Raw genomic sequence first — 23,896 nt, forward strand, 5'->3', positions numbered from 1 at the left:
TTTTTCCAAAATAAGAATGGTGAGATGGCCACAATCACTGTACCATAGCGGCGAAATGGCACTTGAGAGAAATTCCTTCTGATCCAACCAGAGATGAGTATTAGATATTTTTGTTGGTAGAGGCAGGCAGACGTGGACGTACGATACGAAAAACAAAAAACGGGAAAACCCATGGCGAAGCGTCTCTGCCTTCCTCCCCCACGCAACTCTCACACGCTTCCCACATTTTCCCTTCCCTACCTTCTTCTATAAATACCATTCCCTCTCTCTCTCTCTCTCTTATTTTTTTCACTTCTCAGAATCTCCCTCCTCTTTCTAATTCCGGTAAGTTCCACAGTTTTCACTTTTGATTTCTCTATCTTTCCGTTGTTTCTGTTTGGTTCCCGAGAAAACACTGGAAATGGAAAGAAACTTTCACGAACTTTTTTTTTTTTTTTTTTTTCCTACTTAATTTCTCGCTCAGCTGCGCTTAATTTAGCTGCTTCGTTTACTTGAGTTGAATGTCTCATATCATATGCGCGTGTTATTGTTATATAATTTTTGTAAGCTGAAACAACAAAACGCAGCGTTTTGGCTGTGTTTTTTTCTCACTCGTTTGGGAGCTGAGAAAGCATAATCCTCTGTTTGTAATTCTGTGAATGGAGTATAATTCTGTTTGTTTGCCAAGAAAACTGAGGTTTCCACGAGTCTTTTACTGTTTTTCTTTTTGTTGTTGTGAGGCTTGTAGGAAATCAGAAAGTTGAGTTCAGCTGGATTAAACTATAGTACAAAAATTTAATTTAGTTGATCGATATTTTCTGTGGTTCCAAAACAATGAAATATATCCAAATTATTATTTGTCTCATTTACTGTTGCCTTTTATTTTTGAGAGTAGTAATGGAGCTTGATTATATGATCATTATTATTAATTTGTTTTATAATTATTTTATGTTAAGAGCTCTGATCAATGGCGCTATGCGGAATTGGTTTGAGTCCGAGTGTGGAAAATGCTGAAGTAGTGTCTTTGAGTGGTAATTTGTCGACAAGACTGATCAGACGAAGTCCCATGATTTTCACTGGGAAGTCCCCTAATTTGAATCGAAGGCAATGTTGTGGGGTTCGGTGCTCATCAGCTAGAAAAGCTGTATCTTCGATGGAATCAGAAGAAAATGCTCGGACTGTGTTATTGGATAGTGTGGAGGAAGAATTGGAGCATGTTACGAGGTTCAAGATATCCAATTTTAAAATTCTTGATTGTATTAGTGTTGGCCTCGGAGGGCGGGTATGAATATTTTTTAAAATTTGTTATTTGTTTGTGTAGTGGTGGGTGTTCTTCTTAGGATGAGTATGAAATTAATGGTGGGGCAATTTGATTGTGCTTTGTTGTAGGCTGATGAGGTAATATTTGAAGCAATAGTGAAGGATGCTAATAGGTTAGTTCCTGTTTGTTTTGGTGATGTCATGTTGCAAAAGTGATTTGATCTTGATATCAGGTATTATGAAATCGCAGCCCTTTGAATAACACTAGAGTTGTGCTTCGACGCCTTACTAGTGCTCAAGCTCAGCGCAGAGGAAAAAGAGCAATAGAGGTTTGTGGATTGTTTATCGTTATTTCTGTGTTGTTCCTGAAGGTTCCGGATTTATGTAATTATTTTTACTTTTTGGATTGTTTGTTAGGTATTGAAGAAGCTAGTTCGCCGTAAACTTATGTACCATTCTTACTCAATGCAAGTCCATGGTTACATTTCTTCACCTACAAGTAGTGGTCGTGTTTCATTTACCCTGGTCCATGGGGTAGGTTCTTTCCCATGTATGATAGATTATTATACTGCCACTTACTTCATCACATGATCATGAGAGGTCTCACCAAGAGCTTTTATGGTTTGAACAAGAATGACTGAATTATCAAATAACTACTTACCAGAAAGAAAGAAAGGAAAAAAAAAAAAAAATATATATATATATATATATATATATATATATAGAACTATCAAATGTATCTGTTATAGAAAAAATAGTGAATAATTAATGTGCTTTAGACACTAACCATTTTTTATTTATAAATATTAATGCAGTATCATGGTAGTTTCTCCTTAAGACATTGGCTTCGACAATCAGATTGGCTCCCAACCCTAGAAGCTACTCTTGCATTGGATGAAGAGTGTGTCAGGAGGGTGGGTGATGACACAGTTGGAGGGCCTGCAATTAGTCGGCAATTGCGCCTTTTTCGAATATTGATGAGGGATCTTTTGATTGGAGTATGCTTTATTTTTGCAGTCATCAATGCATAGATATGAATTTGACATTTGGAGGATTTATAATATTTCTGTTGTTTATAAAACTCAGGTGAATTACTTGCATAGCCATGGACTTGCCCATACAGAGTTGAGACTGGAGAATGTGCACATAAGTCCAGTGGATAGACATATTAAAGTAAGCACCAGATTTTCATGTATGCTTTCAGAATATATAAGTTTTTTTTGGCTTTCATTATCACATCGGTGATTTTGTCCTAAATATATATGAGTTTCCTTTGCACCCCCATAAGTTCATCAAGAATAAAGCTATATCTGGTTTTCTACTTGATAGGAGTTTTTTTGGGAGCACCATGGTAGATAATCAAAAGGGTTATTGATATAAAAATCAATTGATAATAAAACAAACGCAAGCTCATGAAATGGATGATTGGGGACATTCCAACAATGTGATAAATAAAAACTTATCATTTTTGATGGTTAGAAGTTCTTGTGTTGCAGCAATTTATAATTGATTTACTGATTAATTTGATGGTAGTTCGTTCAGCCACCACATGCATGCTCAACTAATTCAAATATCTAATAGAATAAGCATTCACTTAGTGACTGAGAGAGATTGATGGTAGCTGATGATGAATTGAGCTTACCGATGTTGAGGGATTTAGTTTATGCAAGAGGTATTGCAATCTGGGATTACTAGGGATAGGTGGGATTCTGGTATACTTCATTCAAATCAGCTAGTTCAGTTTTTTTTTTTTTTTTTTTCCATTTATGGTTTACTCTTGTCTGTATATAGCTTTTAAAATTTTAGCTTTTCAGGTAGGGATTCTAGGAAATGCTGCTGACTTTTACGAGAATGGTCTGAATAGTAGCACTCTGGACAACAACCAGGATAGGCGACAAATGATGATTGCATTTGACATGAGGTATGGTGAGGAGAAAGTGAAATAAGGTGTAAATTTTTTTTGTCACCAGAAGATTTTCTTGATGCTTATTTTGTTTCATACATGATGCAAAGATGTGTTGGATTCATGATGGCAAAAATGGTGTTGCGGGAACTTATGGATCCTTTTATCTTTACGAAGTTCAAATCGTTTCTCACGAAGGTATAACATGCACAATTTTCCTTTTTAAATTCAAGCCTTTAAATCATATAATCCAAAGGAGAACTAAATCTTGGGCACATGTATTGTGTATCCTGTAAAAAATCTTCACATTTCAGTAATACGAGGTCATCTGTCACATATAGGAAGACTTCAGAATGTGTTGTGTTAAAATATTTAGTATGTAAGATGAACCATTTTGCTTGTTATATGGTTCATCACTGCAAGTTGCTCTTGTTCAACACTAAATGTAATATGTTTTTTACAAGTTGCTCTTGTTATTGTTATATTTTAATATGTATATGCATATCCGTTATTATTTTCATCTTCCCACGGGAGAAACTGGTATCTCATGTTCCTTCTTCTGGTGTGTGTAAATGAATTAGGTCCCTTGTCTCTCAACCCTCATTAGTCAATTTTTCTCTGGCCTTCACATATATGTTATAATTGGACTCTCCATATTTTTTTTTTGATAAGTAAAGGAAGATATATAAAAAAGAAGAACTCAGCCCCGTACATAGGAAATGTACTAAGAAGGCAAAAACATCAAGAAACCAAATTACAAAGATCAAACAAAGCAGGAAGAGATAAACAAGAAAAAGCAGGTAAAACTAAGCACCATTCGAGAAGAGTAAGAAAGAAAAAAGACTTAAACTCAAGAATGGACCGTTCACGACCCTCCATATTAAATTTGGCATCTTTTGATATGTATTTGGCCCTAATACGTGGGCTGTATCATTTTGACTCCTTATCTCAAATTTGTTCTCTGTTAATTCTCTAACATTTCTTTAACATCTCTCAATGAACTAGCAAGTATTGTTCCCCCTTGCCCTCTTTTCTTTATGCTCCTTGCTTAAAGCCACATTAACCGTATTATGATTAAGTTTGAAACAAAACTCATTAGTATAATTGTTTAGCTCAAGATTCTAATAAATGAGTATAACTTTTATCATACTACTAAATTTCTCTTTTACATGCTATTTCAGGGAAATGATCCTTCATGCTTGCGTGAATTTCTTCTACAGTTCCTTAGTAGGAATTCTCCATCGGGAAATTCTGGACTCCAAGTATTTGTTCCTTCAACGCAAGTTATTTCCACTTTCAGTGTACCTTTCCCTTCTTCATGTGAAAATCTACTGATTTGTTGTCATTTGCAGATACTGGATAGGAATTGGGGTGCAGGTTGGAACCTTTTATCCTTATTGCTTGCAACCAAATCTTCCAAAAGAGTAAGGTATAATTGTTATATGTGAGATAAAAAATCATGTTAGGAAAGAAATAAGATTTAATTAGATATGATGCAGTTCATATATAGTTATAGTTACATGTTAGGAAAGAAATCAGATTTAATCAGATTTTATAAAAATATCATGTACATGAAATGATGCCGTTCATATACAGTTACATTAATATCATGTACTTTTCTAAACCACATTTAATTAGATATTGCATCTTGATTGAGAGAAATGATGCCGTTCATAACAATCCTTCTGAACTGCTTTGCAGTTGTTTAGATGCTCTTAGACACCCATTTCTTTGTGGTCCAAGATGGCGGGTAGTCCCATCCATGGATATTATCAGATGGGGTCTGGGTTCTACTGCAGTACGAATTACAGAGGAATATATTTATGGCCAACCTCAGGTACATGGTTACTTTCTGAATCCAATTTCCTGCTTTTTGTTCTCTTTCAAATTGTCAATACCTCCATAGTGAATAGGTTCACATTGTTTTATTTTGTTGGTTATGTCAAAACACTGTCATTGATATATATGTATGTATGTATGAAGAGAAACTATCATAAGGTCCCTACTTTGAGGGTATAAATTGTATTTTACAGATGCCTGTTCATCAAGTTCACTATAAGCATGTTATGATTATTAAGATTGTTTATTTTAGGTGAAAGTCTATTTCTAAAGTTGCAAAACTTTAAAATACTACTTCAATTAAAGTTCAGCTGCCAAAAGTTTCAAAAATTTTAATAAGAAATTTTATCATTTGTTTCAAAATTTGGGATGAAGGCTTGTTGTATCTACTATAATTTTTTATTGGGCCACGCCATATGGCTTAACACAAATGTTACATGTTGTACAGGCTGATCTCACCATATGATTCACTAATTGACAAAAGTTTCAAAAAGTTTAAAGTACTGCTTCAACTAAAATTCTATTACCAAAAGTTCTAAGAAATTTTATTATCTATTTTAAATAATTTTAATTATTTACCGTAACATTTTGTTTTAGTAAACACTTGGCCTTACACTGTGCTTTTGTTTTACACAATTTTTATTTAAACTGTGCATTGAATAGGCACACTACTAGTACATTATAAAATATTATATGCAAGGATAGTTATATGCATACCATGTTTCCATCTGTATTTGTGTTCAAAATTTCAATTCAGACTACTAGATATCTGGGACTCAGATATATTTTATTAATGCAGAAATTTGAGAATGTAGAAGTGCACTGAACTTCTTATCTTTCATGTTTTAGCGTAGTAGGCTTGCCCACTTCATTGAGTTGATGGAAATGCTGAATCCTAACTCAAAGCCAAAGGTAATTATCTATATTCTTCCAAAACACGCACTCACTCTCATCACACACGTGGGGTAGGTTCTAGTTATGTCTGTTGTAGCTTTTACTAATATCATACCACTCAATAGCTCTTCATTGGATCAAAATATTGATAATACCAATGTTGGATTGTTTCTTTTACAACATCCAAATAGGTAATGGTGATCTAATGCTTGATGCTTGGTAGATACCATTCCTTAATACTGTTGTGCCCCCCAAATGTAGGCCAACTTTAGTCCTTATCACCTGATGCTCTTTAAAAATGAAATTTGGTTTAGGCATTAAGCTTTCTAAGATTAATTAACATTTAATATTCCCAGGATGGAGGTATGTTTCAAATCCTGATTTCTAACCCCCTTTATAATATAACTACATGGCTAGCAAATGTTTTCAGCTTTTCATTATTATTAATTTGTTTTGTTGGTTGATCTCCACTTGCATATTCAATGTTTTCTGTTTGACTTCATATGAAGACATGTTTTCAACTGATTTGCTCTTATGACATAAAAAAGATAGCATTCTCTGCATTTTAAGCGAGAAGTTTTTGTTTTTGTTTCTTAATATTGAAATCCATTCTTGTAAATATATGCATCCATTTTCAGCAATCTTTTAGTATGTTTCTTTGTATTGTGAAGAGCTTGTGCTCCAAGATTTGGTTGATTCAACTATCTGGTTTGTAGTCAGAGTATATACACCATTCTGATCTAGTGTGTGTTAGATTAGCCACATGCAAGTGGTCAATTGGTGTAATGAAATCAAAAAATCGTTTTTTCTGCATTTGGACCATTCTTGTGGCCCTTGAATTCGGCAGGTCCATATCATTGGGGAAAAGTTTGTTGTATCACATGAATAATCGGTCGTTGGTTTAGCTTTTTGGACTTGTGCTAATTTATGCATAATTCTGAACTTGCAGAATTGGCTAGAGTTGCTGCCTGGAAAATGGCGCTTATTATACTGTACTGGGAGGCACATAGGGTTGACCCTTCGCCAGCCGAATGCTCGAGTCCTCATTGGTGATGTGCGTTTGGCTGTGTCAAGAGCATCGAAGTTAAGCACCAACCTTTCATTCACTTCAGAAATTGGATTTAAAATCATGATTGGTAAGGATTGGCCCCACGACAAGACTGGTATAAGTGGGAAATTGGAAGTGAATTCATTATTCAGATTAACAGCGGGGAGACGGCTGTATCTTAAGGAAGAAAAGACCGCAGGAAAGTTTACTATGGGTCCATCAAATATTCAAGGTTCTCTTGCTAAGAAATTATCAGGTAGAAAATGGAGGAAAGCAATCCCTTTTAAAGAGTTCCCGTCAAGCCTTCCGGTTGCAAAACTTGCTTCAGGTGACATTGAGGTGACAATGAATCTTGGTGAGCCATTAAATCAAAATATTGATAATGCAAAAAACGCAGTTCAGGAAATCCGGACACAACTCCCACCCGAAATGTTTGATTTGTCAAAGCTTGTATGTGGAACATATGTGGACTCCAGGCTGCTAGTACTTCGTGGGGTGAATGGATCAGCCCTCCTGTTTACAAGGTCTTGTGATGATGCAATGGATTAGTGTAAATATCTGTTGTCTTATGTTATTGTTTTAATCTGTAATTATTATTCTTTACTCAATACTGAAAGAAAGGAAATAATTGAAAGCTATCTTCAATTATCTCATCTGTCTTCTATGTTCTGCCATCAAATGTCACAATCCTTGATGCATTTATGGGGGTTTGGGTTTTGACCATGATTATCCCATTTTATTGAATGTTAACCATACCTGCGGTTCATTTTTTCTTGTACCAAAAAGTAATGGTGATCTAATGCTTGATGCTTGGGAGATACCATTGCTTAATACTGTTGTGCCCCCCGAATGTAGGCCAACTTTTAGTCCTTATCACCTGATATACTAAGCAAAATAATAATCTGCAGAACTCTTTTATTTACTTGACCATGCATAATTCAATGGGTTTTTATTTTCTCACATCCACCTTTTTAGGTCTATTTTTTCACATCCATTTTTATATTTTAAATGTGGACGTGTCATATGTGTCTGGAATAATAGATGTAAATGAGGATGAAAGAATATATAGAGCCTAATTCAACTAACTCCCTAGACTTTAGAACTTGGCAGAATTGACTCTTTAGGAAACAAAGTCCAGGATCTTCATTCTTCCATCAGTACTAGGCGTCTCAAACGCCTAGGATAAGTCCCCTAGGTATATTCAGGGAATATGGGTCCTTGCTTTGATTAGGTAAAAGGAGGATCTGCACTGTCAAAAACATTTGGAATAATCACCATTTGTCAAATAGAGCAATTGCCACAACTTAAACCAACAATCTCCTTAATTTGTGGCTTGCCCTTTGAATCATGATGATAATGCCATAAGGTCCGTGGCGAATGTACTGTCCTTCCAGTATAAAGGTTGAATAAGTTTTAAACTAGTGGGGATTATATGTGCCGAAAGATATATCATATATGTGCTGTTAAATATCAATAAAACTTAAATATTAATCTACAATGTGTACATACTACAACAAAACATTGGTGGAAAAGGAAAAGAAACAAGTTGAAATCACCTAGAACCCAAATGCATTGGGATTTTACATATCAAGAGAGAAGGGAAAAGAACTAAGGACATGTCAACTTAAATTTGCAGTTTCATATGGTGATGATAACTTCAATACACAAACAAATCCCAAGTCTCCTATCCTGCCATGTCGTCTTCCTCTAGTGGTCTTGTTTGTGACCTTTGAAAACTTTCTGTGAGATTGAATTGCTCTATCAAAAGCCAGACATGCGTAAGAAACTCCCCACCTTTTCTGAGTTGTTGAGCATGATTATTTCCTCGACAAAGAGTTGCAACATAAGCTAGGTTCTCCACCCAAAACTTACTCAATATCTCCCACTTTCCATCCAGTTGACTCAGTTTTTTTGCAAGTAGAACTGCTATGGGACACAGAGAGTCAGTCAACAAGTAAACGTCTACACTATCGCTTGAAGCTTCATATTCTGAGATCAACATTGCACAAGCATTCGCTTTAGGCAGTCTAGGGAGATTTTTCTCTTGAAAAAAATTCTTAATGGATTCACAAGTGTTTTCAAAACAGACTATTGCATTTCCTGTTGATAATACGAAAGGACACATCACAAGAATATACATCATATAATCTGAAACATCCTTGCTCACTTCCCGGCGTAAATTATTGTTAGGTTCGTTCGCACCACTGTCTGTGTAAAGGCAGAGATCTGTGGCAATGTGCCAGATGACAATCCTTTGGTAAATTTCCACATTTTGAGTTTCATCTGTTATGTAATTGTTGTACTCTTCGGAAAACCCATTGCTGTTGGAACTTAATTTTTCCCGGAATGTGTTGTACACCAAGTCCTTCAACTCAGCAGAGACCTGCTTATGAGTCCTATACAAGAGGATCTCCAGTTCTCCATTTATTTTTAGCAACATTTGATTGAAGACCAACTCTCTCAAGTTAGCAAAGGGTTTTGGGGTACCATGGCCAACCTGATCAAACTTATCTTTGAGGCACAAGCTAAGCAGATTGAGTTGAGCCATTGAATTAGACCACCTCTGTTTACTAGTCAGTTTTGCACAACAGTTTCTTATGGGAGCAAATAGTGTCTGAAGGTGTTTCATTTTCTCAAAATCTGGCCAAGGCCAATCGGAGTTACTTAGTAAAATGACAGCATATATCTCTGTAAGAATAGCTCCAGCCAATAATAAGTAGGTGATAATCAAATCTATCTGTAGGTGCTTGTGCCTTTCTTTTAAAAGAAAAAGCACAAACACAAAAAGAATGGACGTAAAAGAGAAGGAACGGAAGATGAAACCCCATGCCGTGAAAAAAAAAGGAGCCTTGGTGTAGAATACATCATAAGCATATCCAAGTTCAACCTCAATCGTCTTCCAGGCGGCTTGAGAATCAAGAAAAATGGTGCTATTGTGAAAAAGAATACGATAAGAAATGATGACCTTCTGATTCAGGAAGAGACATCTATAAATTTTAAACAGCCGAAATGCATCTTTTTGTATGTCCTCTCCAGTATAGTTGACATCACGAGTTGCAATTAGCCGACGAATAACTAAATGCTTCTTAACCTTATCTGTGATTTTATCAAGAACTTTATGTCGCCGCCCTGGCCTTATAAAGCTCGGATCATAATTTGCTAATCGCATGACCCATGTCCTTTCAGCAAACTTGATAAACCCACGAAGAAACATCAGAATAGTAAGAAAAGACAGCCAATTGGCCTTCCAAGACACGAGAAAGATGTAGAGTGCCACTCCGAATTGAACAACCAGTCCAAGCAAGTGCCTTAACCACAATTCATTGTCTTGTACTGCATAAGCTGTAATTGTGTCCCGGTCGCCAAGGTGCAACAATAGAAACGATGCCCAGAATGCCGTGAGCTCATTTTGTGACTGGGAATCATTGCAATCACAAGAATTTCCTTGATCATTGGAGATGACACCAAGTGCAACAGTTGCCACTGAATCAGCACTTAGGTACGAAAACCAGAGGACCATCCTGATCCAAGTTTTAGTACTATATCTTCTACGACTTCCCAAGTGAAGAAGAGATAGCTGCAAGGTGAGACTGACAAGAACCAAAACTCGTAACTCCCAATTATTCCATAATTTCCGCACAGGCCCTGGGAACACTTGAATAAGCTTTCGTGTCTCCAAGAAAACCCAACTGTTAAAAACTTTACCAGAATTTAAACGAAAACAAAATTATTATATGTTGGCAAGATTAGCATATGCCTCATCATCAAGGTAATCAAATACTGAAACTATACAAAAATTTTACTGAAATAATTAAGGTTTTCTAATACTGAGTATATACAATTATGCTTCATTAAAGTTTTAATGATATCTTGTGGCAGGCGCTTGGACTTGGAGAACCCTGCATACTTTGAAATATAGCTAGGTGCTTGAAGAAAGAACAACTAACACCCACAAGCATTAACAAAAATTTGAAAAATAAATATCTTGAGGCAGACAAATCACTCCCAAAATGGTAGTATAATTAGTAGGAGTATTATTTCTAGGGCTAATTATAACTTACTCACATGTGGTTTGGCTGAAATTTAAGTTGCCTATCTATGGTTTGAATTTGGCACTTTACTCACCTGAAGTTAGTTAAATTAGGATTCCGTTACCCACCTCTATTAAAAATTGGACTAAATATGTATTTTTGCTCTATTTTATGTCTCTCTCCTCTCAAAACATAAAAAATAAATAAATAAATAAATAAAAGAATAAGAGAAAACAAGATCAAAAAGTGAGGGTTTTGTAAAAATTATGAACAAACATTACTACCATCATAGAAGCTTCTGTTAAGAATTATCTCCAGCAAAAATAAATTCCTTCATCCATTTCTAAGCAACCAACGAAGCCATAGCATCTAAAGCTTAAATCAAACCAAAAAATACTCAAAAAAAAAAAAAAAAAATCATAATTTGGTTTGGTTATGAATTAAAGAAGATGTTTGGTGGTGGTGGTGGAAGACTGGCGGTTTTGGAGGTCTTGGGTAGTGGTAAACAGTGAGAATTATCAATGTGTTTGGTTTTAAAGCTTGCGTACTGGTTTCAAGATTCTTCACAGTAATTTATAGTGGTTGAGTTATACTCGCAATCATACAAAAATAATGCAAAACAAATTAAACTAGGTGTTATGAGTAGTGATTGAAAAGTGTTGCTGCAAGTTGATGCCTTGATGGAGAACATCCATAGAAGCTTGAATTTTTTTTTTTTTTTTTGGTGGGTATTTTTTGGTTTGATTTAAGCTTTTAGATGCTATGGCTTCCTTGGTTGCTAAGAAATGGATGAAGGAATTTATTTTTGCTGGAGATGCTATCTATTCAGTCTGTTTGAGCTAAATTATATAATTATAAGGATTTTTCATCTCAAATATCAAATTAATAATTATGCCAGAGTATTTGCTTACAGTCTAATTCGCTGCTTGTTTGTATGAACTTGCTGAACTGATTGTATTATCTTTGTTATAGTCTGAATAAATTTTCACTCATATATGTTCATCAAAATATAAACTTTTTTGTTCTTTATATATAGCTATATGAATTTATACAAGCATATCCATATATTCTTGAAATAATTATATTATATGTAATTTTTTTTGTTAACATACCTGTTAGCAGCATCCTTCGTCTTCTTGGTGCAAATCTAACTTTTTTGGACAAAAGCTCTGTGGACGAGAGTGAAGTATGAATCTTTTTTTTTTTTTTTGCTGAATCAATGTGAATTTTGAATCGTTTGCATTGCTCAATGATTTATTCAACTTGCAGCCCACCTTTTTCACTCGGTGAGGTCTTTGTATAGATAAAGAACACGTGGCAATTAAATGATCTAATGGTTCAAAAAAAAAAAGCCAACTCAAACTATCTTTATTTCTGCAATCTTCTACCCTTCGCCTCCCTCTACTCTCTGAAACATCATCACCGCCGGACCCATTCTCTCCTTTGTTTTTTTTTACAAACTCATCATCGTTTCAAACTTCATCACTTATGAACTTGAGCTTTTCAAAGGAATCAACAAAAAGAACCCTTTTTTTTTTACTATAAGAATGCAGGTATAAAGGTTTAATACCACTTTAAAAAACTGAAGACTTGTTATAATCACAGCCAGAAAATTTTACAGAAATTCAACCCATTTGGCTAACTTTTACTGTCAAAATATGAAAATGAATGATGAAATCTTTAACCTTTTCACCATGTTGCATCCTAAGAAGCAAAAATACCCAAGCAGCAGTATATTGGGTTCTAAAAAAAAAAAAAAATCAGAGTGTTCATCTATTTTGAAAAACAGAGTGTAAAGAAAGGTAGTAGCCAAATCAATCTCCTGGCTTCCGTATGGATTTCATTTATAAGGATAATTACAAGTATTTGAAAAATAAAAAGATTACAAACAAAAAGGGATAAACTCTAGTTATCTGATGTTATGTGCGACTTTTTCTGTTACCATTGACACCACAAAGAAATTACTCAAGTCGGAAATCACAACACCCAGGTTACTATTTATGCCAACTTCGGCGGAGAAATCCAGATAAAGTGAACGCTTACCCTCAAGCCACTCCACGAAGTATCGTGCTGCCACCGAGATTCCGCCGGAAGCCTTCCTAACCCTCATACTTGCTGTCCCTAATGTCAATTTGCAGCATCCTCTTTTTGAATCGCAAATGATTTACTACAGTTCATTCAATATATTTTGGTCCACTAATGTCACATTCTCAGTGTAATATTGGTAGAGGTGTAATAAAATTACATTCTTCTAATGATATCACTTATTAAAGTCTTGCATTTCTTTTCTTTTCTTTTTTTAATATAAGAGATACTCTTACTAAAAATAAATTCCAAACACATGTTACGTTATTTACAAAATATATCACATTATATAACACTAATTAAATGCATTATCTTTCCTTGCATAATAAAATTTTTTAAACACTTTTTAAACAACAAATATAAATAGTTTAATTTTAAAAATCTAATATATTGTATAAATTATATTTTATCAGAAAATAATCACATCATTTTAAGAGAGTTTGAGAATACCACTTACAAATCTAATCTACTATTTTCAAATTTTCATTTAACAAAAAGACAAATTGTCAAAGCACATCATACGGATCTGCGACAAAAAACTATAAAATGCAAAAACACAAAATCACGACACAAGGCCGTACATAAAGAACATGCATCCGAGCTTTGTTGGTACAAAATTGTATCTTGTAAATGCCATTAAGATTTTCACCAAACAGTAATCAGTAATCTTATCAGGATCATTTGTGATTAAACTAAAAATTCAAACAAAAGTAAGGGGGGGACTTATTTTACGGTCAGCAGACTTCAGTCATCAACTATTTACATCATAAATTATAATATTGACAATCCCTGATTTTTTAGAACACATAAATTTTCCCCAGCTCACTCTTTTTTTTTAAAGAAAGAAACAGGGGTGGGCTGTTTCAATGAACGAGGACATGTTATAATCCGAGAGGGTGTGGATGTCGATCAAGAGTAATATATATTTCACAATTAAAGTGTTCATCAGTGCGAGTAGTCATGAAGATGCTGGGAAAAAGGATTATTTTGTCTATAAGTAGAAGAATCAGAAACGAACAAATCACCATCAAAGAGAAGGGCGTCTTCATTAAGTTTAAATTACAATACAATCCTGCGGGAAGAGTATTTTCCTCTAAGCCGTACAAAAAATACAAAACGAATTTCTCTTTTCTCAAATCAATCCCTGGCGCTGCAAATCCGTATATGTCTTCTTATTGTAAATATTTCCCTCTTTGTCTTCGTATTCTTCTTCAAGATCTGGGCGCCACTTGTTCACTCCTTGACGTTCTTGTATTTTCTTCCACAGGTCTTTTGCTTCCTGCATAAAGAATGCACATGCATACTAGTTATTATCAAGAAAAGAACATACCATTATTAGTGCTATTAGGAAAAATACTTCGCATGATCACATGCACTCATCAGCTCTTCACAGATTAGAAGCACAGTACTTTTGAGCTGTGATAACTTTAAAACTAACTTCTTTTTGTGAAGATTTAGGATTCTAATCAATTTGTTTTGTTATAAAATATTCTCCAGAAAACATTTTCAGCATTTTCGGGTGTCTGTTTCATTGTAAAACCTTGGTCAATCTGAAAATAATTGCAGTTGATTAGGAAACACAGTTGTAAAGGGTGTAAAATGTTTTACAGCAATTTTTTTGTTAAACATTTTACAAACCGGCACTTTCTTATTCTACGGCAATACCACAACAAATGAACCACAATTCCATAGATGCCAATGATAAAGTTGATTTAGGATCATCACTAACAATAGAATTTAAACCACAAGCTTTCAACAGGCATTCACTTTGGCCATCCTTGTCTCAGCTGGGTTTCATTTATCCCATGGTTCTTTAAAGACAACCAGATTTTCAGACTCCGTTATGAAATAACAACAGTTGGAAGATGTTGACCAGATAAACTCATGCTAATCAGTGATACAGAAAAATTCATTGGAAAAAAAATCTCTGCAAAAGCATACCTCAATTGATGTGATTTCATTGAAGTTCTTGGTGTTTGGAATACCAAGGCAGCGCATCCCATGTTGATGGCGCCATTCCTTGAAATGCCGTTCAAAAGCCCTACGACCCCAGTAACTGTAGTTCCCACATATCTCGCACTTAAATTCCTGAAAAGAAATAAAAAACCTAAGCCATAAAAACCCCATAAAAGATATTGCCAATAATAGACACCAGTGCCTGATTAAGCCAACAACTCAAATCCCAGAGGAAAGAAGGACAAGAAACTACATATCATATTTTTATCACCATTATGCAACACACACTATGCAACACAATGCTGGTTAAAAGACATATGACATCAGTAGTAATCTCTTATTTTCCCATCTCAACAATAAAGAACAATAGTTCTTATTTCCACAAAGTTTTGCCCAAATTAAACAATGGAATCTTTCCAGTTAATTAAAGACATAATTGAAGAGCAATTTTCCTTTGTATCATCCCATGTACAAGGGTTGAGCCCTTTGGTGCTTTTCTTCATGAAATTTAATTACTTCTAAAACAAAAAATGCAGAGCACTAGAAGATGCAGATGATATGATATACCATCTGAAAAAATTGTAACAGGAGAATAAATTTACAGTGTTTCACTTGAAAGGCTCCTACAATTAGATGGGAAAAATACCTGACCAAGACCATGCAGCTTATACAGCCAATATGGTATAGGCTTCCCATCCCAACCCATTGGCAACTTAAGGGGATTGTAAATTTGCTGGTCGTCTTCATCACTTTCAGTGTCAGCTTGTGTTTCCTCCTGCACAAATAATCAAATCCAACCATGTAACATGAGAGCCAACACAAACTAGAAGATTCAAGCTACAACAAAAGTATACTCTAACCAACTCAAAGCATATTTCTGCACGAAGCGTGGAGATACAAATCTAGGTAAAACCACATTTTGATAGGAAGCAAAATTATAAGGTTTTATAATGCATAGTTCAACAAGAAGGTAGAAATGTTCTCAGTTTTTATAAGGTTTTAAAAAAAAAAATTTAAAATTAGATAGTTAGAATGGGGTGGACAGTGGACAGCACAGAAGCAACTTATATTAGGCAGTCTCAAGATGCTAGGTAGCATATGTGTTTGCCCAGTCAGCCAACTAAGAGAAAAATTAGGTTCTGAAGAGGAACCTGCTCAAACTGTGATGAATTTAATATTCAAGTCTTCATGTTGCTTTTAAGGAATTTCATGCCCACCTCAAGTTTTTGTTAGGCCCAAGTTGTGGACTCATTTCAATATCTTGATAGATATACAGGAGGTTTTATTTAAGAGACAAAGCTGCAGTTAAGGGTATACACATGATGAGAGCAGAACCACCTTGGGGTGGTTCAAAACTTGAAACAAAATTAATGTTGTATACAGCATGGATAGGTTACCCCATCAGCAGCTCCCAAACTAATCACACCATACTGGATGCTTAACCCTTGCCGTAAATTAAATGTGTTGCATTATAGACACAAGACGCCACAGAACAGACACATTAAAGGTTTTAACTAAGTCTTTTCAAAATCAGGATTTGAACTTCCACCTTAAATGCTTGGAAAGACTGAAATAAAGGTCTATTTACTCACCTCCTCACGTTCTGCTTCAATTTCCTCATATGTCAAAGCCTGCTTCTTCACAATATTGTCTCTTGTTCGTGCAATTGTCTGTGGAAGATCACAAAAGAAAAAAAAAATCACACATGTAGTTGTTAAAGAACTATACATTATAGTTAATATATATATGTATATATATAAGAACTTTTGTATGCATGTATCTAAATGCCCCCAAACATAAAAGAGTAATTCAATTATGCACAATGGGCACAAACATAAGGTAAGATTAGATGAGGATGGAACACAGGCTAACCTCATCCAGTAAGTCACACAATTTTTGCATTTTGGCTTCCATTAGGGCAATTTCTTTTGAATTCTCGTCTTGTTGCAGAGCTGCAGCAGTCCCATTTTGTTGAAACACACGTGAACCTTTGGCAAAATGTTTCTTGTCCAACTTCTCCAGTGGTGTGTTCTGCACAATAGGTATAAGGGGGATTGAAAACTAAGTCAAATTAAAAAATTGACATATGGATAAAGAAAGTTTAGAAGAAAGTGAGCTGAACATCATATAAAATCAGAATTCTGGAATCAAGGTCACTCCCAACCAGAAAGCTATAGTTCCTCCCATTATGATGGAAGATGCGGTTGTGGGCTCAAGACCCACTGGATGTGTGTGTAACTTACCAATAAAAAAATAAGGTCACTCCCAACCAAACAAGACTGTGCGTGAAGATGGATTCAGAACACAAATTATCCACCTTTTAAAAAGGCTAAAGAATAATGACTACTTATTGAAACTCTAATACTTGAAAATTGAACAATATTTTATTACCTTCCAAGGCCTCTCAACTCATAAGGTTAAGCAAGCAGTCATTCTAATCCTCTAGCCAATTTCATTCAATATCATCCCTATCAGAAAGAGCATATAATTACAGGATATCTAGTAGTTCCAACATACAACTATTGCATATTCAATTTAAAGCATGTTCACCATTAACAATAACATAATTTAAAGAAAAAAAATGGTTTCCTCCCTAAACAGCAGATCCAAATTAATAGTAATCACAAAAACTAAAAGTCGGAAAAGGTGATAATAATTTTGAGAACTGACTAGGTATTTGACTAAAATTTAATTAGAAAGTAATGTACAGACAATAACATACATTCACATCCTAGAATTTTTCCTAACTAACACCTTATATCTTTTACTAGGGGGGGAAATGATTCACAATTACTTTTGTAAGGAAAAGCCTTTCTGCACGCTGCTGAACAGTGCCACCCGTCTTTAGTCCTAATGCAGCCAATGCCTGCCAGGCAACAATACAGAGATCAATTAAGGAAAATGGATCTAAAAAAGACAGCTGGAAACATGTATTTAACGTAAATACATTGAAACTTGTTAAAAGCAAGAATGAATTGATGGAAACATTTGAATCGAGGAAAGAAAAAAAAAAGATTCTAACTAATTGGGGACACTTCTAATAAATTTCAATTTTCATTAAAAATTACTGAAATTGCATTGATTCATATTATCGCAATAAGCACCTCAAAAACCAGAGAAACAGATTCAGAAGCCTTAATGCGTGATATATTGAGAATATTTCCTTTATCCTTGAAAGTTACCAACTCCATTCTGAGTGCATTTGAAAACTTCCGGCAAACATGATAAGGTAACACGTGGCAGAAAAATATGTTATGCCATAGGAGTCTGAAAGAAACTTTGACCAGATATTTGATAAGCATCTTCAAGACATCATATTTCACCACATGGAAAAAATGAATACCCTTCCATGATCATGTTTACTTTTTACTCTCAAATTTAGTAACTCAGTTAAAATTAACAACGAACACTAGTCGAAAAAATAATAATAATAATTATTAACAATCAACATAAGCAGATGAGGATGTAAGAACTAAGAGCATTGACAGCAACAAGAACAACTGTGATTATAATTACAATATCAACAAATTAATTGGGTTCTTAAAAATGCTGTTCTCATGGATTTCAGCGTCCTCTACCTTTGCAGCTTGTAAGTTGTAGTTCCTTATCAGGTTTTTATTAATAATCGAAACTTTAGATTTTGTTTCTTGTTGTTTTATTTTCTGAGTTGGGTCCTGTGTATTTCCCAACATCAAGAACAGAATTGATAGATCCTGAGTTTGAATCTTTGGAGCAACTTAAACATATGTTCTGGAGCCTTACAACTATAGATTTATAAATGAAAAAAAAAAAAAAAAAAAGCCTCCTTACCTCCTTTAACTTTTCAGGACCAACTTCCACCAACTCCTCAACTGTGCTGTAATAATCAAGATCAATTACAGTGTGCTGAGCAGGAACATATCCATTTTCTTGACCCATGTTCTCCCATCCTTCTATCGCATTATTTGCCCATTGGTCTTCAAATTCAGTCTCGACCTGCCACAAACCCATCATACCTTAATTTTTATTGAGGGGAAAAAAAGCAACACATATAGAAGGTTCTAAATCTAAAAGATTAGGGTCTACAGTATTTTGATGGAATCTCGTTCACATTCCATATATATGCATTGAAGGATGAAGATGAAAATAGCATAAGTTAACTATGATAAATTGATTTTATGAATTAAAATTTACTTCCAATACATGAATTTTACACAGCACTTTAGAGCCTATCATGCTATTAATTTCTATAGAATAAATCAAAGGATGAAGCCGAGGATAATATAATTTAACTATAACAAACTGGTTAGTGGTTCCTGGAACTAAATGCCTTCTAACACACATGTATCTTACATAGCACTTTTAAAGCCCAATAAATAAATTATTTCCAATATAACCAATTACAATCTAGGCCTTCCAAGTTCCAACAGTCAAAAACATACCTAAGAACCTCTAATTCACACAGCTTAAAAGCAGTATTAGAAAGGAAAATACAACTCACACCCATATGGAATTAAACCCACGAATTCACAGTCCACCTCTCATTTATGAGGCTAGGTTAAGCTACCTAGTCTAAATATTTTTGCCATTAATCATATTAATTTAGCACGTGCCTAATTCAAACTTTAAAAATGAGTCTCAATATTGTACTTATCAAAATAAAAAGGTCTCACTATTGCGTGAAAAATAGATCACATGAAGGGTGTTTGTGTACCTTTGAGAATATTCTATCAAGATCTTGCAAGGGCTCTGTCCGCTGGAAAAAATATATTAGATACTCCAATAGATTCTCCATGTATTCCTTGTATTGCCTGCAGAAAATCAAAATTGCAACACATTTTCAAAGTGCACGTAAACAGATATGAACCGTCATTTTTGTAAAATATTTATGTACTTGCACATATACACGTACATACGTGTGTGTGTGTAGGGATTTACTATCATTCCCACTTTCAAGTTAAGGATAGCAGCCTTCCCATTTTTGTTTAGCCAAATATTCCCCACTTTCTCCATATAAGGTGTGGGCATTTTTATCCCCAACTATCAAAACCACCCTCACAACTCACACTACCCCACCCAAGTCACACCATGTCTAATCACGTCATACCATGTCTCCCTATTTGTCCCTTGTTTCCTCTCTATCTCACGATATGCAACTCGAAACTGCCCCAGGAGATCCTTAACCAGAGACTCATCCCACTTCTGCTCTCCCACTCTATGTAACTGACTAACTTCTTAAATTTACTCTCTCTCTCATATTTTCAAATGGGTACTCATTAACAGTCATAGGCATTTTGCTTTCTCTTGTTTGAAAATTTCAACTTCATCATCACCAGTCCCTGCCCTGGCACCTTGGCTACAGCCACCAACAAGGACATTCAGTCCTTCAACTGAGTCCACTATCCCTGATCTCTACAACAGCAAAGAGTGGATCAAGGCCGTCTCTATGATCTGATCTCACAAGGCTGCCTCTCCCTTAACTCAAAATCCTTGTGCATGAACATTCACAACCAGACTTCTCCTTGATTTTTGTGGGGAGGATGGTAAAACCCTACATAAATATAGATAAGATCAGACTGTACTTTACCTTGTTAATTTCAGTTTGTGGGGAATCTTATGTGGTTGTGAAAAAACATCTAGGTAAGTAGAGTACTCGGTAGAAGGGTCTCCAAATTTAGAATTAATGAACTGATTAAATAATTCATGCAAGTCTAGGTATCGCCCCATAGCTTCCTGAAAATAAAAACTCAAGTTATTACAAAAAGACAACTGAACAGTGGCAAATGGTACTTCATAAAAATACAAATAAGATTATCATTATTAAATGCCATAACCTGTTTGAATTGAACAAATAATATCTACAACCCAAAGAAAAAAAAAAGGTGCTTATTCAACTTATAACACATACTTAAACTGCCTCTCCTAAAAGCAGTAACATTTGCTTCAATACGAAGCAGTAGACATTGATGGTGATTAATATCACAAACTATAAATAGTGAGCAATATCTTAACGAATTTTTTTGGTGATGAGACAGCTCATAGCCTCATATCATAGCATTTATTTATTTTATTTTTTATTTTTTTACAACATAGCAATAGTAAACCATTGATTTTATATGCTACATAGCCCAATTTGGTTTTTTTGAAAAAGGGAATAAATTAAAATATATATATATATATCCTTGACCAGTGAACACCACAAGAAGTTACCAACCAGTTAGCAAAAACTACAACCATTAGTCAGCAGGGTTAGGCCTGCGTAGGAGGCTAACCTAAGCTCAGACCAAGTGTAATTAACCTACACAACTTAACCTTCAGATTTCAGACTGGACAAGCTGCGCATGGCTTGTAGAAATTTTACGAACTCAGGCTGGCTTGTTATTCTAGGTTGTATTGGTCCAATCTTTAGGGTTTTGAGCTAGCCTGTGGGCTACATTGGATTCAAGCTACAAAAGTAACCAATAATATGACTTACCATGAAATATTTGACCCTAAATCATCATCAGAAAACCACAATATCAAACATACATAAGTATAAATTTCGTCCTGTTCAGAGCCCACAACCGCCATAATATTATGTCCATCAAGGCATTAACCAAACCAGAATGCTAAACCCCATTCTGTTTTGTTCAATATTTTGACCAATTACAATCCATTCTAGCCATTTCAGTGTGTTTCAGCCTATTTTGGCCAGTGTAACTGTATATGCTATATGCTTTTCAGCCCCATGCAGTTTTGCATGGTTTATTTGTAATTTTAGAAAATCTTAAACATTTTGACAATTACCATCTTTAATATAATTCTCTTACAACTCAATTCCTACTTTTTTTTTTATCTTACTTTCATTTCATTTTGAGAATAATAATGTCCAAATGACGAAATATATAAAATGTGTTGTGTTAAAGCTCCGTAATTCTTGTATATGGAAAAGTCTATTACTTTTTCTTTTTCTTTTTGATACGGAAAAGTCTATAACTTTGTCACGTCAATACCAAGTATAAAACTTTATTTTGTATTCATGTCATATTTATATCAATAATTCAAAAACAATAAGCCAGATTGCTCGAATGACAGCATTTTCCAGTTCAATGGATAAACCATAATGTTTTCTAGAACGGAATTTATAACTTTGATAGCAGACCCTACATAGCTATAAAATTAAGTTTGACATACTTCAAATAATAATAAACATGAGACGCATATATATCTAAAGAGTAAACAAGAAAAATACATATAAGTTAAATAATTGAATATTGAACTATTGGTTGCAGGGTTGGTCTTGGCAAACATGTTAGATTCAAGCTTTAGAAGCTCCAACTGAGGTATTTAACTCAGGTGAAGCCCAGGCTTGAAAAACTCCAAGCAAAGCTATTCTTACTTATCAAAAAAAAAAAAAAAAACTCCAAGCAAAATTCACACAGAGCCCAAGTTAAGTTGGGCTTGTGTTAGGCTAGCTTTCCCAAATTGCAAGCCCAACAAAACACTTCTTCAAATAGTTCAATATATTATTCATATGATTGTGGTGTCAGGTTTGAATGAATGTATAAAGTTCTAAGAGACCAAAAAAAAAAAAAAAAGAGAAGTGTAATTCATTGGTTGTAATAACCGTCACGGGACAACAACGCTTAGAACTACAATTAAACATTTGGTTAGATACGCTGTGTATAAAGAAATAAAGAGCGAAAGGCACCTCTCCGCTGAACTCAATTTGCGGTTCCTCTTTAAGTAGTCCCTCAAACTCCTCATTAGCATCAACAACACGTGCAGCTGGATGCCTTCTATGGTATTCACGAATCTGCATATATGGTAATGATTAAAATTTTTAACAAATAAGCAGTTCAACTAGTCAATTGTGAGAGCACAGTTTGGGACATGCACATAACAATATTATCTTTCTTCGTATATGCTATGTGTTCTGTAATAGCTCCATACATGGTTGTTTCAACGTGTGTTTAGACTTTAAAAAGGAGTAAGGACAAGTAGTAATCCTCCACTTGGTCCAAGGACCAAAGATAAATCTTTCTTGGAATATACAGAGATTTAAAAATGAATAGTAAATATGAATACACTATTAATTCGAGAGTTGAGACTAAATATCCATTTCGTGCATGTAGTTAAGTGAACCCCGGACATCTCTGATGGAAAATACCAGGAGGTGCCAATTGAGCTAAAACGCCCTTGGCATTACAATTATGCTGGTAATTTTGTTTTCCATTCCTCGAAATATAACGACACTGGTTGAGTAATTTATCAACCTTAGTTTTACATTTACTTAGAAACCATTAATGAATAGAGTATACCTCTTTCAATCTATCATAAAATGCACTAAACACATTTGTCCCCGCCGCGGTTTGGCCTCCAAGAGCTGCAATCTCGTCTTTCCTGGCATTATCTTTATCTTCATAAATCTCAACCTGAAAACAGAGCAAACTAAGCTTAATTATTGTTTCAGCACCGAAACACTATACAAAATTAAACACGGATTTGCTTCCAAAAACGCTAACCGACTTTAGCTAAGCACGATACGATATAGCTATAGCAACTATTTGATTCAAAATTTCACATTCGATTCATAGCAAGCAAAGAGAGAATTGAACAAAAATAAGGAAATAGAGAGAGAGAGAGAGTACGAGTTTATCGGTGGTGGAGATAATGTTATCGATCATGTTGCGAACGCGGTGGCTCTGAAAGAGACGGTCCTTGTTGGAAGTGGGCTCGTTCTGAAGGTCCTTCACTATCAGCCTCTCCAAACGCTCAACCTCCTCGTGAGCCGACCGAGTCACCTCCAGCAACGTCGACGACATCTTCTTCTTCTTCTTCTTCTTCTTCTCTCTCTCTCTCTCTGGACGATTAAGTTGAAATCAGAGTTAGGGTTTTTCTCTCTCTCCTCTTTCTGGGAGTGAACTGTGGATTTTTTTGTTA

General features: G+C 34.9%; 3 protein-coding genes across 4 annotated transcripts; 1 reads left to right on the plus strand and 2 right to left on the minus strand.

The window, feature by feature from the left end:
* Nucleotides 1-7,571, plus strand: LOC126698973 (probable plastid-lipid-associated protein 14, chloroplastic). Its single transcript, XM_050396516.1, has 14 exons — nucleotides 1-324; nucleotides 936-1,261; nucleotides 1,369-1,412; nucleotides 1,490-1,568; nucleotides 1,657-1,773; nucleotides 2,055-2,237; nucleotides 2,326-2,412; nucleotides 3,054-3,160; nucleotides 3,253-3,340; nucleotides 4,324-4,404; nucleotides 4,495-4,571; nucleotides 4,844-4,979; nucleotides 5,831-5,893; nucleotides 6,825-7,571. The coding sequence occupies exons 2-14, from the start codon at nucleotides 947-949 to the stop codon at nucleotides 7,470-7,472; spliced, it is 2,025 nt and encodes a 674-aa protein (XP_050252473.1). The 5' UTR covers nucleotides 1-324; nucleotides 936-946; the 3' UTR covers nucleotides 7,473-7,571.
* Nucleotides 7,572-8,370: 799 nt separating this feature from the next.
* Nucleotides 8,371-13,177, minus strand: LOC126699334 (uncharacterized). 2 transcript variants are annotated; one of them, XM_050397089.1, is made up of 2 exons: nucleotides 12,067-13,177; nucleotides 8,371-10,612 (listed from the first exon to the last, which is right to left on the minus strand). In XM_050397089.1, the coding sequence occupies exon 2, from the start codon at nucleotides 10,441-10,443 to the stop codon at nucleotides 8,608-8,610; it is 1,836 nt and encodes a 611-aa protein (XP_050253046.1). In that variant the 5' UTR covers nucleotides 10,444-10,612; nucleotides 12,067-13,177; the 3' UTR covers nucleotides 8,371-8,607. The 2 variants fall into 2 exon arrangements, with proteins under 2 accessions (XP_050253046.1, XP_050253045.1); XM_050397088.1 differs by having other exon boundaries at nucleotides 8,371-10,622.
* Nucleotides 13,178-13,942: 765 nt separating this feature from the next.
* Nucleotides 13,943-23,896, minus strand: LOC126698924 (splicing factor SF3a60 homolog). The gene is made up of 12 exons (XM_050396441.1): nucleotides 23,605-23,896; nucleotides 23,275-23,388; nucleotides 22,665-22,769; nucleotides 20,562-20,707; nucleotides 19,689-19,785; nucleotides 18,806-18,970; nucleotides 17,790-17,861; nucleotides 16,868-17,026; nucleotides 16,588-16,665; nucleotides 15,642-15,770; nucleotides 14,981-15,127; nucleotides 13,943-14,318 (listed from the first exon to the last, which is right to left on the minus strand). Exons 1-12 carry the CDS (start codon nucleotides 23,776-23,778, stop codon nucleotides 14,172-14,174), a joined length of 1,533 nt encoding a protein of 510 aa, XP_050252398.1. The 5' UTR covers nucleotides 23,779-23,896; the 3' UTR covers nucleotides 13,943-14,171.

This window comes from Quercus robur, chromosome 9 (genome assembly GCF_932294415.1).
Source record: "Quercus robur chromosome 9, dhQueRobu3.1, whole genome shotgun sequence".
NCBI lineage: Eukaryota > Viridiplantae > Streptophyta > Magnoliopsida > Fagales > Fagaceae > Quercus > Quercus robur.